Source organism: Mizuhopecten yessoensis, unplaced genomic scaffold, assembly GCF_002113885.1.
Source record: "Mizuhopecten yessoensis strain PY_sf001 unplaced genomic scaffold, ASM211388v2 scaffold9787, whole genome shotgun sequence".
NCBI lineage: Eukaryota > Metazoa > Mollusca > Bivalvia > Pectinida > Pectinidae > Mizuhopecten > Mizuhopecten yessoensis.
The window spans coordinates 19,490-37,962 of NW_018408222.1; the positions used below are offsets into that span (position 1 = coordinate 19,490).

The 18,473-nt window shown below is 37.1% G+C and overlaps 1 protein-coding gene across 1 annotated transcript in view; it reads right to left on the bottom strand.

Annotated features, from left to right (window-relative positions):
- The window catches only part of LOC110458788 (voltage-dependent T-type calcium channel subunit alpha-1I-like), a 56,225-nt gene that overhangs the window by 16,601 nt on the left and 21,151 nt on the right, over window positions 1-18,473 (bottom strand). Inside the window, exons 6-10 of the mRNA XM_021510696.1 lie at window positions 16,007-16,191; window positions 11,569-11,695; window positions 10,923-11,051; window positions 2,364-2,453; window positions 7-199 (exon numbers count right to left, since the gene is read on the bottom strand). Coding sequence (XP_021366371.1) covers window positions 7-199; window positions 2,364-2,453; window positions 10,923-11,051; window positions 11,569-11,695; window positions 16,007-16,191 — 724 coding nt within the window. The remainder of the gene's footprint in view (window positions 1-6; window positions 200-2,363; window positions 2,454-10,922; window positions 11,052-11,568; window positions 11,696-16,006; window positions 16,192-18,473) is intronic.

The window sequence follows — 18,473 nt, forward strand, 5'->3', positions numbered from 1 at the left end:
GCTCACTCTTTCGCTTGGCCTCCATCTTCTGTGATCGTTTTGCAGCCCTTATAGCTCTCTCTTCCTTCTCCTGGTTCTCTCGACACTTGTGAAAGTTCTCTACAACCACTCCAACAAACATGTTTAGGACAAAAAAGCCAACCAGCAATAGGAATGAGATGAAGTACACCAGGCGCCATTCATTAAAGTTGATCTGTGGCTGTTATAATACACAACATGTATAATAATGTATAATATTTATAATAATGTTCAACATTTATAATAATGTATAATATTTATAATAATATACAACTTTTATGATAATGTATAATATTTATAATAAAACACAACATTTATAATAGGGTATAATATTTATAATAATACACAACATTTATTATAATAATGTATAATATTTATAATAATATACAACATTTATAATAATGTATAATATATATAATAATACACAACATTTATAATAATGTATAATATTTATAATAATGTACAACATTTATAATAATACACAACATTTATAATAATTTATAATAATGTATAATATTTTTAGCAATATACAACATTTACAATAATATACAACATTTATGATTATATAAAACATTTATAATAATATACAACATTTATAATAATGTATAATATTTATAATAATATACAACATTTATATTGTATAATATTTATAATAATATACAACATTTATAATACTATAAAACGTTTATAATAATGAACAACATTTATAATAATATAAAACGTTTATAATAATGTACAACATTGACCTTTGAACCTAATGACCTTCACCTTTGACCTTGACTTTTTACCTCAGTGTGTCTTTTTGTTCCAACCAACCAACTTTGCTTTATGATGTCATAAAATGCTCATTAGTGAAAAGCTACAAAATTTTACCACTTTTGACCTAGACCTGACATGATGACCTTGACCTTTGGTCAGTTGACTCCTTGTTTAATTCTGATTAACTTTGCTTCATCATGTCATAACAAACTGTTCATCAGTGAAAAGATGCAAAATTTGACCTGGACCTTTGAACCTTATGACTTTGACCTTTGTGGACGGACAGACAGACAGTCAGACAGACAGAGTGATTCATATAGGGCACCAATATCGGAGATACGGGGCCCTAATTAAACAAATGTTGGTTCAAAATGTGATTTCCCTATAAACTATAGTAAAGTTTACCCCCTCCCCATGGGGAAACGTGAGACCCTAGGGTCATGAAATTCACAATTTTGGTAAAACACCATAAGACCCTTCCATCTATGAAGATTGATTGATTCTACCATATCTTGGTCTTGAGAAGAAGATTTTTGAAATTTCAGTCAATTCAACCCTTCCTGGCCCCACCCATCAGCCCCTGTGGGTCAGTCAGGGCTGATTTGTGCATATCATCAAACTGCTATCCAATACTGATAATGCTAACCAAGTTTGAATTAATTCCAATGGAAATTAAACAAATGCTGGTCCAAAATGTGATTTCCCTATATATACTATAGTAAAGTTTACCCCCTCCCCAGGGGGAAATGTGAGATCCCAGGGTCATGAAATTCATTACCTCTGTAAAGCACCTTAAGACCCTTCCATCTATGAAGAGTAATTGATTCTACCATATCTGGATCTTGAGAAGAAGATTTTTGAAATTTTAGTCAATCTGACCCTTTTTGGCCCTGCCCATCAGCCCCTGGGGGTCAGTCAGGACTGATTTGTGCATACCATCAAACTGCTATCCAATACTGATAATGCTAACCAAGTTTGAATTAATTCCAATGGAAATTAAACAAATGCTGGTCCAAGATGTGATTTCCCTATATAAACTATAGTTAAGTTTACCCCCTCCCCAGGGGGAAACGTGAGACCCCTGTTTATAATAATGTACAACATTTATAATAATATATAACGTTTAGATACAACTCTATATAATTTGAAAAATTCCTCTCAGGCATTGTAAAGATCTTTTATATTGAATACAAAGTGACCAGTGAGCAGAGGCTCACAAAGATATACACCCTGCCTATGACCTTGACCCTATAACCTTGACAGATGACCACCAAAATCAAACCAGGTGTAGAACTTGATATTACTATACTGATGTACATGTGTGAAATATACAGTGTTCAGGGGTTTATGAACGATCTTGTGCACAAGCTTTTTGCTGTGCATGGATGCACTGAATCACAGATGCCAGATATATGGACGTACTGAAAAAGTGATTAATATATACCCCTTCACTAAGTGAGAGGTTTAGTAAGGGAGATAATACTTGTTTAAAAATACTGATGCATATTTAAAATCTGAAAGGCACATAAATGAACACTTTCAACAAAAAGTTCCCCTGAAACCTTGACCCTTTGCTGTAAGATTACCTGTTGGTCTACACCCACTGCGTCCAGTCCAGTGTACATGATACTGACCCAGCCATCCTTAGAGGCCAACACAAACAGAGCCATCAGTGCCTGTAATTATAGCACTAAATAATAACATTTACACCAAGTATTAGCACTAGTAGCACAGCAACTCATTTTAACCTTCCTTCAAATACAATGTTTTAGTTTTTTCATGATAATTTTCACATTCAAACAAAATGTGATAATTCAAGAATTTTCCATCATATTTGTGTTTATGTTAAAAATAATACACCTTAATTTTAATGCAGTTAATATAATGTGGACACACTTTCCTTGGGTGCAAATGGAAAACTATGTTAAAGCTGACAGTGCTAGTTAAAAAGCTTTCAATTGAGATTGAAAAAAAAAACAAGAGATCCAGATCCCAGAGGGATCTTGGCGCCCACCTTTGTACCATCTTCATTAGTTCTTTGTCAGTTTGATCTTTTCTCTTCTTTCCTCTTATCTGTTTGATCGAGTCATGTTAACAGTAAATGCACCTTGAGGTAACTTTTGATCTAAACTTAATACTGATGTGCATGAAAGCCAACCTTCAAAGTGAGTTTGTCATTTCACATATTTACTAGTACAGTACTTAAATTAAGTGAAAGAAATAGAATCGATCATTGCAATATGAGAAAGATCTGTTTAGTTCTTCTTTTAATCCATTTTGTTTTTATGATCAGTCTCAAAATATATCATGCACAACGAGAGATCAAGGGGAACCTACATATAAAATTTGAGACAGATCCCTCCCGTACTTTCCGAGAAATATCGATAACAAACTTTCACTATCAAAATCCAAGATGGCTGCCTGTCGGCCATGTTGTTTATCCGATCATTCTCTAAAATTGCCCTGCACAGCTAGGACCAAGGGGAACCTACATATAAAATTTGAGAAAGATCCCTCTTGTTCTTCTGGAGAAATAGCGGTAACAAACCTACACTATCAAAATCAAAGATGGCTGCCTGTCGGCCATGTTGTTTATCCGATCAGTCTCAAAAATTGCCCTGCACAGCTAAGGACCAAGGGGAACCTACATAAAAAATTTGAGAAAGATCCCTTTGATACTTCTCGAGAAATAGCGATAAACTGTCTATATCAAAATCAAAGATGGCTGCCTGTCGGCCATGTTGTTTATCGGATTACTCTCAAAAAATGCCCAGCACAGCTAAGGACCAATGGGAACCTGCATATAAAATTTGAGAAAGATCCCTGATCAGTCTCAATAGTTGTACTGCACAGCTTAGGACCAAGGGGAACCTACATATAAAATTTGAGAAAGATCCCTCAGGAATCCATTCAGAATCTGACCTCAATCCTTCGATAACCTTATTCTAATCCATTCAGAATCTGATCCTTATCCTTCGATAGCCTTATTCTAATCCATACAGAATCTGATCCTAATCCTACGATAGCCTTATACTAATCCATTCAGAATCTGACCTCAATCCTTCGATAACCTTATTCTAATCCATCAAGAATATGACCCCAATCCTTCAATAGTCGTATTCTAATCCATACAGAATCTGATCCTTATCCTTTGGTAGTCTTATTCTAATCCATACAGAATCTGATCCTTATCCATGATAGCCTTATACTAATCCATACAGAATCTGATCCTTATCCTTCGAAAGCCTTATTCTAATGCATACAGAATCTGACCTCAATCCTTCGATAGCCTTATACTAATGCATACAGAATCTGATCCTTATCCTTCGATAGCCTTATTCTAATCCAGACAGAATCTGATCCTTATCCTTTGGTAGCCTTATTCTAATCCATTCAGAATCTGATCCTTATCATTTGGTAGCCTTATTCTAATCCATACAGAATCTGATCCTTATCCTTCGAAAGCCTTATTCTAATCCATACAGAATCTGATTCTTATCCTTCCATAGTCTTATACTAATCCATACAGAATCTGATCCTTATCCTTCGACAGCCTTATTCTAATCCATACAGAATCTGATCCTTATCCTTCGATAGCCTTATTCTAATCCATACAGAATATGACCCTAATCCATACAGATTCTGATCCTTATCCTTCGATAGCCTTATTCTAATCCATACACAATCTGATCCTTATCCTTCCATAGCCTTATACTAATCCATACAGTGCTTATCCTAGGATAGCCTTATTCTAATCCATTCAGAATCTGACCTCAATCCTTCGATATCCTAATTCTAATCCATACAGAATCTGATCCTTATCCTCCGAAAGCCTTATTCTAATCCATACAGAATCTGATTCCTATCCTTCCATAGTCTTATACTAACCCCCACAGAATCTGATCCTTATCCTTCGACAGCCTCATTCTAATCCATACAGAATCTGACCTCAATCCTTCGATAACCTTATACTAATCCATACAGAATCTGATCCTTATTCTTCGACAGCCTTATTCTAATCCATACAGAATCTGATCCTTATCCTTCCATAGCTTTATACTAATCCATACAGAATCTGATGCTTATCCTAGGATAGCCTTATTCTAATCCATTCAGAATCTGACCTCAATCCTTCGATATCCTTATTCTAATCCATACAGAATCTGATCCTTATCCATGATAGCCTTATTCTAATCCTTACAGAATCTGACCTCAATCCTTCGATAGCCTTATACTAATCCATACAGAATCTGATCCTTATCCTTCGATAGCCTTATTCTAATCCATACAAAATCTGATCCTTATCCTTCGATAGCCTTATTCTAATCCATACAAAATCTGATCCTTATCCTTCCATAGCCTTATACTAATCCATACAGAATCTGAACCTTATCCTTCGACAGCCTTATTCTAATCCATACAGAATCTGACCTCAGTCCTTCGATAACCTTATACTAATACATACAGAATCTGATCCTTATCCTTCCATAGCCTTAATCTAATCCATACAGAATCGGATCCTTATCCTTCGAAAGCCTTATTCTAATGCATACAGAATCTGACCTCAATCCTTCGATAACCTTATACGAATCCATACAGAATCTGATCCTTATCCTTGGATAGCCTTATACTAATCCATACAGAATATGATCCTTATCCTTCGATAGCCTTATTCAAATCCATACAAAATCTGATCCTTATCCTTCCATAGCCTTATACTAATCCATACAGAATCTGAGCCTTATCCATCCATAGCTTTATACTAATCCATAGAGAATCTGATGCTTATCCTACGATAGCCTTATTCTAATCCATACAGAATCTGATCCTTATCCATCCATAGCTTTATACTAATCCATACAGAATCTGATGCTTATCCTACGATAGCCTTATTCTAATCCATACAGAATCTGACCTCAATCCTTCGATAGCCTTATACTAATCCATACAGAATCTGATCCTTATCCATCCATAGCTTTATACTAATCCATACAGAATCTGAGCCTTATCCATCCATAGCTTTATACTAATCCATACAGAATCTGAGCCTTATCCATCCATAGCTTTATACTAATCCATACAGAATCTGAGCCTTATCCATCCATAGCTTTATACTAATCCATACAGAATCAGATCCTTATCCTACGATAGCCTTATTCTAATCCATACAAAATCTGGTCCTTATCCTTCGATAGCCTTATTCAAATCCATACAAAATCTGATCCTTATCCTTCGATAGCCTTATTCAAATCCATACAAAATTTGATCCTTATCCTTCCATAGCCTTATACTAATCCATAAGGAATCTGATGCTTATCCTACGATAGCCTTAGTCTAATCCATTCAGAATCTGACCTCAATCCTTCGATAGCCTTATTCTAATCCATACAAAATCTGATCCTTATCCTTCCATAGCCTTATTCTAATCCATTCAGAATCTGACCTCAATCCTTCGATAGCCTTATTCTAATCCAAACAGAATCTGATCCTTATCCTTCGATAGCCTTATTCTAATCCATACAAAATCTGGTCCTTATCCTTCGATAGCCTTATTCAAATCCATACAAAATTTGATCCTTATCCTTCCATAGCCTTATACTAATCCATACAGAATCTGATCCTTATCCATGATAGCCTTATTCTTATCCTTACAGAATCTGACCTCAATCCTTTGATAGCCTTATACTAATCCGTACAGAATCTGACCTCAATCCTTCGATAACCTTATTCTAATCCATACAGAATCTGACCTCAATCCTTCGATAGCCTTATTCTAATCCAAACAGAATCTGATCCTTATCCTACGATAGCCTTATTCTAATCCATACAGAATCTGACCTCAATCCTTCGATAGCCTTATACTAATCCATACAGAATCTGATCCTTATCCTTCGATAGCCTTATACTAATCCATACAGAATCTGACCTCAAACCTTCGATAGCCTTATACTAATCCATACAGAATTTGATCCTTATCCTTTGATAGCCTTATTCTAATCCATACAGAATCTGATCCTTATCCTTCCATAGCCTTATACTAATCCATACAGAATCTGACCTCAATCCTTCGATGACCTTATTCTAATCCATACAGAATCTGACCTCACTCCTTCGATAGCCTTATTCTAATCCATACAGAATCTGATCCTTATCCTTCGATAGCCTTATTCTAATCCATACAGAATCTGACCTCAATCCTTCGATAGCCTAATACTAATCCATACAGAATCTGATCCTTATCCTTCGATAGCCTTATACTAATCCATACAGAATCTGACCTCAATCCTTTGATAGCCTTACTCTAATCCATACAGAATCTGATCCTTATCCTTCGATAGCCTTATTCTAATCCATACAGAATCTTATCCTTATCCTTCGATAGCCTATACTAATCCATACAGAATCTGATCCTTATCCTTCGATAGCCTTATTCTAATCCATTCAGAGTCTGACCTCAATCCTTCGATAGCCTTATTCTAATCCATACAGAATCTGATCCTTATCCATGATAAACTTATTCTAATCCATACAGAATCTGATCCTTATCCTTCCATAGCCTTATACTAATCAATACAGAATCTGATCCTTATCCTTCGATAGCCTTATTCTTATCCATACAGAATCTTATCCTTATCCTTCGATAGCCTTATTCTAATCCATTCAGAATCTGACCTCAATCCTTCGATAACCTTATTCTTATCCATACAGAATCTGATCCTTATCCTTCGACAGCCTTATTCTAATCCATACAGAATCTGACCTCAATCCTTCGATAGCCTAATACTAATCCATACAGAATCTGATCCTTATCCTTCGAAAGCCTTATTCTAATGCATACAGAATATGACCTCAATCCTTCTATATGCTTATACTAATCCATACAGAATCTGATCCTTATCCTTCGATAGCCTTATTCTAATCCATACAGATTCTGATCCTTATCCTTCGATAGCCTTATTCTAATCCATACAAAATCTGATCCTTATCCTTTGATAGCCATATTCTAATCCATACAAAATCTGATCCTTATCCTTCCATAGCCTTTAACTAATCCATACAGAATCTGATCTTTATCCTTCGATAGCCTTATTCTAATCCATACAGAATCTAATCCTTATCCTTCAATAGCTTTATACTAATCCATACAGAATCTGATGCTTATCCTACGATAGCCTTATTCTAATCCATACAAAATCTGATCCTTATCCTTTGATAGCCATATTCTAATCCATACAAAATCTGATCCTTATCCTTTGATAGCCATATTCTAATCCATACAAAATCTGATCCTTATCCTTCCATAGCCTTATTCTAATCCCTACAGAATCTGATCCTTATCCTTCGACAGCCTTATTCTAATTCATACAGAATCTGACCTCAATCCTTCGATAACCTTATACTAATCCATACAGAATCTGATCCTTATTCTTCCATAGCCTTAATCTAATCCATACAGAATCTGGTCCTTATCCTTCCATAGCTTTATACTAATCCATACAGAATCTGATCCTTATCCTTCGATAGCCTTATTCTAATCCATACAGAATCTGATCCTTATCCTTCGATAGCCTTATACTAATCCATACAGAATCTGATCCTTATCCTTCCATAGCCTTATTCTAATCCATACAGAATCTGATCCTTATCCTTCGATAGACTTATTCTAATCCATACAGAATCTGACCTCAATCCTTCGATAACCATATACTAATCCATACAGAATCTGACCTCAATCCTTCGAAAGCCTTATTCTAATCTATACAAAATCTGATCCTTATCCTTCGATAGCCTTATACTAATCCATACAGAATCTGGTCCTTATCCTACAATAGCCTAATTCTAATCCATTCAGAATCTGACCTCAATCCTTCGATAACCTTATTCTAATCCATACAGAATCTGATCCTTATCCTTCCATAGCCTTAAAATAATCCATACAGACTCTGATCCTTATCCTTCGATAGCCTTATTCTAATCCATACAGAATCTGATCCTTATCCTTCCATAGCCTTATACTAATCCATACAGAATCTGATCCTTATCCTACAATAGCCTAATTCTAATCCATTCAGAATCTGACCTCAATCCTTCGATAGCCTTATTCTAATCCATATAGAATCTGATCCTTATCCATGATAGCCTTATTCTAATCCATACAGAATCTGACCTCAATGCTTCGATAGCCTTATACTAATATATACAGAATCTGACCTCAATCCATCGATAGCCTTATACTAATCCATACAGAATCTGACCTCAATCCTTCGATAGCCTTATACTAATCCATACAGAATCTGATCCTAACCTTCGATAGCCTTATTCTAATCCATACAGAATCTGATCCTTATCCTTCCATAGCCTTATACTAATCCATACAGAATCTGACCTCAATCCTTCGATAGCCTTATTCTAATCCATACAGAATCTGACATCAATCCTTCGATAGCCTTATTCTAATCAATACAGAATCTGACCTTAATCCTTTGAAAGCCTTATACTAAACCATACAGAATCTGACCTCAATCCTTCGATAACCTTATTCTAATCCATTCAGAATCTGACCTCAATCCTTCGATGGCCCTATACTAATCCATACAGCATCTGACCTCAATCCTTCGATGGCCTTATACTGATCCATACAGAATCTGAACTCAATCCTTCGATATCCTTATTCTAATCCATATAGAATCTGATCCTTATCCATGATAGCCGTATTCTAATCCTTACAGAATCTGACCTCAATCCTTCGATGGCCTTATACTAATCCATACAGAATCTGAACTCAATCCTTCGATAACCTTATTCTAATCCATACAGAATCTGACCTCAATCCTTCGATAGCCTTATTCTAATCCATACAGAATCTGATCCTTATCCCACGATAGCCTTATTCTAATCCATTCAGAATCTGACCTCAATCCTTCGGTAGCCTTATTCTAATCCATACAGACTCTGATCCTTATCCATGATAGCCTTATTCTAATCCATACAGAATCTGATCCTTATCCTTCGATAGCCTTATTCTAATCCATACAGAATATGACCTCAATTCTTCGATAGCCTTATTCTAATCCATACAGAATCTGATCCTTATCCTTCGATAGCCTTATACTAATCCATACAGAATCTGATCCTTATCCTTCGATAGCCTTATTCTAATCCATACAGAATCTGATCCTTATCCATGATAGCCTTATTCTAATCCATACAGAATCTGACCTCAATCCTTCGATAGCCTTATACTAATCCATACAGAATCTGACCTCAATCCTTTGATAGCCTTATACTAATCCATACAGAATCTGACCTCAATCCTTCGATAGCCCTATACTAATCCATACAGAATCTTATCCTTATCCTTCGATAGCCTTATTCTAATCCATACAGAATCTGATCCTTATCCTTCCATAGCCTTATACTAATCCATACAGAATCTGATCCTCATCCTTCCATAGCCTTATTCTAATCCATACAGAATCTGAACCTTATCCTTCGATAGTCTTATTCTAATCCATACACAATCTGACCTCAATCCTTCGATAGCCTTATTCTAATCCATACAGAATCTGATCCTTATCCTTCCATAGCCTTATACTAATCCATACAGAATCTGATCCTCATCCTTCCATAGCCTATTCTAATCCATACAGAATCTGAACCTTATCCTTCGATAGTCTTATTCTAATCCATACAGAATCTGATCCTTATCCTTCGATAGTCTTATACTAATCCATACAGAATCTGATCCTTATCCTTCGATAGCCTTATACTAATCCATACAGAATCTGACCTCAATCCTTCGATAGCCTTATACTAATCCCTACAGAATCTGATCCTTATCCATGATAGCCTTAGACTAATCCATACAGAATCTGATCCTTATCCATGATAGCCTTATTCTAATCAATACAGAATCTGATCCTTATCCTTCGATAGCCTTATTCTAATTTATTCGGAATCAAATCCTAATCCTTCTGTTGCCTAATCCTAATCCATCAATAAATTTTTCCTTCTTAAGTCTAATCTTACTCCATCAACTGATCAAAGTAAACTTTTGAGGTTTTGTCATCTGATCCTAAACTACAGCTTATCAAAAGTACACTTTTTATATTATTGTGTCATCCTAAACTACAGCTGCACTTTACCTGTCCCAGGTTGTCAAAGTTGTACTTTTGGTTGATCCAGATGTTGCGTTGATCCTTCAAGCATTGGGTCCTGTTTTTGACGTGATGCACGTTTGGCCCTTTACAGTAGTAGAATGAGCCCTTAAACAGCTGTAATACAAAACATTATTACAGTACAAACAGCTACTTACAGTAGAATGAACCCTTAAACAGCTGTAATACAAAACATTGTTACAATAGGAACAGCCAGTTACCTGTACTATGATTACACATGTCTCACCTGTACTACGATAATATGTCTCACCTGTACTGTGATAACATGTCACACTTTTACTGTCATACATGTCTCACCTGTACTGTGATAACATGTCTCACCTAGCTGTACTGTGATAACATGTCTCACCTGTACTGTGATAACATGTCTCACCTGTAAAGTGATAAAATATCTCACCTGTTCAGTGATAACGTCTCACCTGTACTGTGATAACATGTTTCACTCGACTGGGATAATAGGTCACACCTCTACTGTAATAATATGTCTCACCTGTACAGTGATAACATGTACTGTAGTCTATTTTGTCTCACCTGTACAGTGATAACATGTACTGTAGTCTGTTTTGTCTCACCTGTACAGTGATAACATGTACTGAAGTCTGTTTTGTCTCACCTGTACTCCTAGGATTCCAAAGATGATGAAGAATGTGCAGCAGATGAGGACAATATTACCAATAGGTCTGAGTGAGGACAGTAATGTTTGAACAACAAGCTTCAGGCCTGGGGCTCGACTGATCACTCTGCAGAGATAAAACAAACACTGCGTTAAGGACTAAACTCCTGTTTTGAGTTCAATGATCTATATGTTCTTACCAAACAATTAACAAAATTAATGTTACAGCTAGCTTCCTTCAACCTACCCTATATCAGTGCTTTTATGTACTACAACTTTTATAAATTTGTTCAGAAACATTTTTGATCATTTGTTTGGTCTCAATTTTTTTCTGAATTTATATTGGCATATTACTGTAAGACTGGTCAAAACAGATGTATGTTTTGGGATTTTGATCACTTGTCACAACAAAACAAGACAAGAATTCCACTGAAGTGGATGTGTCGCCTGCGCAGGAAGCTGGGAGTTTACGAAGAAATAGAAACACTTTTCATTTCAAGAAATAATGTTAAAAGTAAGCAATAATCATAGATTATGTTTTTGGATGGCATCATTTTGTTATATAATCTGTTATTCTGGGAAGAATACTCTGAGTTTTAAGGAACTTGCTATGGAAACTCGTTGTCTCAATTCCACTCCAATATGGTGTCCACAAGCAAGACCAGTATCGTCTCATTGGTATCCATAACAAAAATCTTGAAAATGCAAGTATGCTTAGCACTGCATGAAGTTTGAGTTTGATCGGCCCAGTGAAACTCAAGTTATCGCACGAAAACAGATTTTCTATTTAAAGTAACAGTGACCTTGACCTTTGACCATTGGACCTGAAAAGCAATACCAAGCAAGCACTTTTGGTAAGGAAACACTGCATGAACTTTGAGTTTGATCAACCTAAGGAAACTCAAGTTATCGCACGAAAACAGATTTTCTATTTATAGTAACAGTGACCTTGACTGTTTACCTTCGGACCTGAAAAGCAATACCAAGCAAGCACTTTTGGTAAGAAAGCACCGCATGAAGTTTGAGTTTGATCAGCCCAAAGAAACTCAAGTTATCGCACGAAAACAGATTTTCTATTTATAGTAACAGTGCCCTTGACCTTTGACCTTTGGACCTGAAAAGCAATCCCAAGTAAGCACTTTTGGTAAGGAAGCACTGCGTAAAGTTTGAGTTTGATCAGCCCACTCAAGTTATCGCACGAAAAACCTCTGTGCGGATGACGCAGCCGATGCCGCCAATGACGCTGACGCCGACATAGCAATACCTATGTGTCACCAGCTTTTCTCAGGCGACACAACAACAAGGCTAACTTGAGGGGCTAAAGTTTTACACTTACACTGCATAAACTAAAACAACAAGGCTAACTTGAGGGGCTAAAGTTTTACACTTACACTGCATAAACTAAAACAACAAGGCTAACTTGAGGGGCTAAAGTTTTACACTTACACTGCGTAAACTAAAACAACAAGGAAAACCTGAGGGGCTAAAGTTTTACACTTACACACTATAAACTAAAACATCAAGACCAACCTGAGGGGCTAAAGTTTTACACTAACACTGTGTTAAAGAAAACAACAAGACTAACCTGAGGGGCTAAATTTTTACACTTACACACTATAACCTAAAACTACAAGACTAACCTGAGGGGCTAAAGTTTAACACTTACACACTATAAACTAAAACAAAAAGGCTAACCTGAGGGGCTAAAGTTTTACACTAACACTGTGTTAACTAAAACAACAAGGCTAACCTGAGGGGCTAAAGTTTTACACTTACACACTATAACCTAAAACAACAAGAGGCCCAGGGGCCTTAATAGCTCACCTGGTATTTTATTTTTCAATTTAAAACCTGCTGAGTACCATTCAGGTTTATCAAAGGAGTACAAGTAACAAAGTTGCATCTTCCATTTATAAATATTCAATTCCCTTTGCCCAAAGATTCTCTAAAACAAGTTTGGTTAGGTTAAAATCCCTTCAACGGTACAGAAGGAGAAGGATCTTTAATGTTTTCCTCTATTTCCCCTAATGGGCCCCACTAATCTGCCCCAAAGAAGGGGAATCCACACACCTCAGTTTAAACAAAATTGATTCTTTTCTCCCTAAGCATGCTTCAGACTGCATTTGGTTTAAATCCCTTCACTTGTATAGTAGGAGAAAAAAAATCCTCTATTTCCCCTATTGGGCCCCGCTCCTATGCCGCCAGAAGGCCCACACCCTCCGTTTATACAAACTTGAGTCTCCTTTGTCCAAAGATGCTCTAGGACAAATTTGGTCAAAATCCTTCTATTGGTTGAGAAGAAGAAGATTTTTAAAGATTTACCTATTTTCCCCCTATTTGGCCCCGCCCCTCTGCCCCCAGGGGGGTTATACCCTCCGTTTATACAAAACTGAGAACCCTTTGGCCAATGATGCTCCTGACCAAATTTGGTCAAAATCCTCTGAGCCATTCAGGACAAGTAGCATTTTAAAGGAAAAAGTTGACGGACGCCGGACACCGGACAACGGACGCTGCACCATGGGATCAGCTCACTTGGCCCTTCGGGCCAGGTGAGCTAACAAGACTAACCTGAGGGGCTAAAGTTTTACACTTACACACTATAACCTAAAACAACAAGACTAACCTGAGGGGCTAAAGTTTTACACTAGCACTGTGTTAAAGAAAACAACAAGGCTAATCTGAGGGGCTAAAGTTTTAGACTTACACACTATAAACTAAAACAACAAGGCTAACCTGAGGGGCTAAAGTTTTACACTTACACACTAAAACCTAAAACAACAAGACTAACCTGAGGGGCTTAAGTTTTACACTAACACTGTGTGTAAGAAAACAACAAGGCTAACCTGAGGGGCTAAAGTTTTACACTAACACACTATAAACTAAAACAACAAGGCTAACCTGAGGGGTTAAAGTTTTACCCTAACACACTATAAACTAAAACAACAAGGCTAACACGAGGGGCTAAAGTTTTACACTTACACTCTATAAACTAAAACAACAAGACTAACCTGATAGGCTAAAGTTTTACACTTACACTGTGTTTACTCAAACAACAAGGCTAACCTGAGGGGCTAAAGTTTTACACAAACACTGTGTTAACTAAAACAACAAGATTAACCTGAGGGGCTAAAGTTTTACACTTACACACTAAAAACTAAAACAACAAGACTAACCTGAGAGGCTAAAGTTTTACACTTACACTGTGTTTACTAAAACAACAAGGCTAACCTGAGGGTCTAAAGTTTTACACTAACACTGTGTTAAAGAAAACAACAAGACTAACCTGAGGGGCTTAAGTTTTACACCAGCTTTTCTCAGGCGACACAACAACAAGGCTAACTTGAGGGGCTAAAGTTTTACACTTACACACTATAAACTAAAACAACAAGGCTAACCTGAGGGTCTAAAGTTTTACACTAACACTGTGTTAACTAAAACAACAAGGCTACCCTGAGGGGCTAAAGTTTTACACTTACACACTATAAACAAAAACAACAAGACTAACCTGGGGGGCTAAAGTTTTACACTAGCACTGTGTTAACTAAAACAACAAGGCTTACCTGAGGGGCTAAAGTTTTACACTAACACTGTGTTAAAGAAAACAACAAGGCTAATCTGAGGGGCTAAAGTTTTAGACTTACACACTATAAACTAAAACAACAAGACTAACCTGAGAGGCTAAAGTTTTACACTTACACTGTGTTTACTAAAACAACAAGGCTAACCTGAGGGTCTAAAGTTTTACACTAACACTGTGTTAACTAAAACAACAAGGCTTACCTGAGGGGCTAAAGTTTTACACTAACACACTATAAACTAAAACAACAAGGCTAACACGAGGGGCTAAAGTTTTACACTTACACTCTATAAACTAAAACAACAAGACTAACCTGATAGGCTAAAGTTTTACACTTACACTGTGTTTACTAAAACAACAAGGCTAACCTGAGGGGTTAAAGTTTTACCCTAACACACTATAAACTAAAACAACAAGGCTAACCTGAGGGGCTAACGTTTTACACTTACACACTATAAACTAAAACAACAAGACTAACCTGAGAGGCTAAAGTTTTACACTTACACTGTGTTAACTAAAACAACAAGACTAACCTGAGGGGCTAAAGTTTTACACTTACACTGTTAAAGAAAACAACAAGACTAACCTGAGGGGCTAAAGTTTTACACTAACACTGTGTTAAAGAAAACAACAAGACTAACCTGAGGGGCTAAAGTTTTACACTTACACACTATTAACTAAAACAACAAGACTAACCTGAGGGGCTAAAGTTTTACACTAACACTGTGTTAAAGAAAACAACAAGACTAACCTGAGGGGCTAAAGTTTTACACTTACACACTATTAACTAAAACAACAAGACTAACCTGAGGGGCTAAAGTTTTACACTTACACTGTGTTAAAGAAAACAACAAGACTAACCTGAGGGGCCTTAGGGTGCGCAGTAACCTGAACACACGCAGGATGCCAAAGATCCTGGGACTGCTGTTGGCTGTGAGAGAGATAATGATGTCAACCAGTGATATCCCTACCAGGAATCCATCCATGATGTTCCATCCACTCTTTAGGTATGCATGCTTGCCAATTACAAGCCCCTTAGCAAGTACCTATTGGATTATAGAAGTTAATGAACATTGTCAAAATGCTGTTGTCAAATATATTTCACATCTCTGACCTTGAAAGTGGGTCATAGCTACATAACAAAACTTGATAGTAACACTATTCACACTAAATATATCATATATTGTAATACCTTTTATTACTCAGACATGCTACAGGCCAAATACCATGATCCTAATGATACAGGCCAAATACCATGATCCTTAGCATGTTTCTTATTCAAAAAGGAGTCATTCTTGATATCACTTACAATGCCATTTGCAAACTGAACACACAGTAGGCCTCCTAGGTATTTATAAGAAGTTGTTCAAAAGTTTTAACAAGAGGCCTAGAGGGCCTGTATCACTCACCTGATTATTTAAACAATCATGCATAAATATTCTCATTAAATATTACACTGAAAATATTTCCAAATATTGTCTCTGTCTCTCATCCTTATGTCCCCATTTGAGGCTGGTGGGGCACCCAAAGTTTATGATTATACAACAATGAAATAATTTTATTGGGTCAAAGACACCCTTTATCAAATCGGGTTTAGATACCTGCTGTGTGGAATCAAAAGGATTTCAGATAGACCTCTTTTTACTTAATTTGGCCTTGCCTCTGTCCCCACTGTTGTCTCTGTCCCAAATGTTGCCTCTGTCCCCACTGTTGTCTCTGTCCCCACTGTTGTCTCTGTCCCAACTGTTTCCTCGGTCCCAACTGTTGTTTCTGTCCCCACTGTTGTCTCTGTCCCCACTGTTGTCTCTGTCCCCACTGTTGTCTCTGTCCCCACTGTTGTCTCTGTCCCCACTGTTGTCTCTGTCCCCACTGTTGTCTCTGTCCCCACTGTTGTCTCTGTCCCCACTGTTGTCTCTGTCCCCACTGTTGTCTCTGTCCCCACTGTTGTCTCTGTCCCCACTGTTGTCTCTGTCCCCACTGTTGTCTCTGTCCCCACTGTTGTCTCTGTCCCCACTGTTGTCTCTGTCCCCACTGTTGTCTCTGTCCCCACTGTTGTCTCTGTCCCCACTGTTGTCTCTGTCCCCACTGTTGTCTCTGTCCCCACTGTTGTCACTGTCCCCACTGTTGTCTCTGTCCCCACTGTTGTCTCTGTCCCCACTGTTGTCTCTGTCCCCACTGTTGTCTCTGTCCCCACTGTTGTCTCTGTCCCCACTGTTGTCACTGTCCCCACTGTTGTCACTGTCCCCACTGTTGTCTCTGTCCCCACTGTTACCTCTGTTCCTAATTTGTTGAGGTCCATATTTTAGTCAGAGATTACTACTAAAAAGACGCAAAGAATTTTAATGATTTTCCTTTATTTCAGCCTGTTGTTCAAAGATTTATCTAAACCAAATTTTGTAGAAATCCCTACATTAATAAAGAAGGAATAAGATTTACTACTATTTCCCCCCTAGGGCCCCACCCCTTTTCCCCCTTGGGGACCACACCATCTGTTTGTATGCAATTTAGACCATTTTCCAAAGAATGCTCCAGACCAAATAAATAAAATCGTTTGATTTATATAGATGGAGGTAGGGAAATCCTCTATTTATAACAAACTTGAGTACATTTAGCTCATTACATTTTATCTATATCCCCAAATGGGCCCTGCCCCTCTGACTCTGGTGGGCCACACCCTACATTTATACAATGCTTGACTAGTCCCCTTGGCCCAAAGATACATAAGATTAACTTAGATTAAAATCCCTTTACCAATATTCAAAGAAAAGGACCAAAATTTACCCTATTTAGCCCCCTCTTTCACATAGTTATGCTCCACACCAAATTTGATCAAAATCCATGCAGCCATTCTAGATAAGTAGGCTTTTAAGTGAAATGTTGCTACACAGATGATAGAAAACAATGAGCCATGGGATACTTTCGCAAGAATCACTTTGACCCTGAAAACTCGAAGTAGAGTATCAGACTTGTTAACTGGAAGTCTTGGGCTCGGCTTGTAGCGTTAGCATTGAACAATAAATAACCTGAGTAGCATTATCATGCTTTTACATATTTGACTCCTGTGACGTAGAAAGTGGGTCAAGGGCATTTGTTTGAAGAAACTTAATAGCCCTCTATTCTAGCATGCTACCAATCAAATGTCATGACTCTAGGCCTACTGATATTTTAAAAGTAGTCATTATTATTTTTTAAATGCATCTGACCCCCATGACTTTAAATGTGGATCCTCATAAAGTGAGTTTTATTATCATATGACTTGTTTGTGACAACAACACTGTTAACAAATAGCTTTGGAAGATCTACAATGTTACTGATGACCTCTACACCT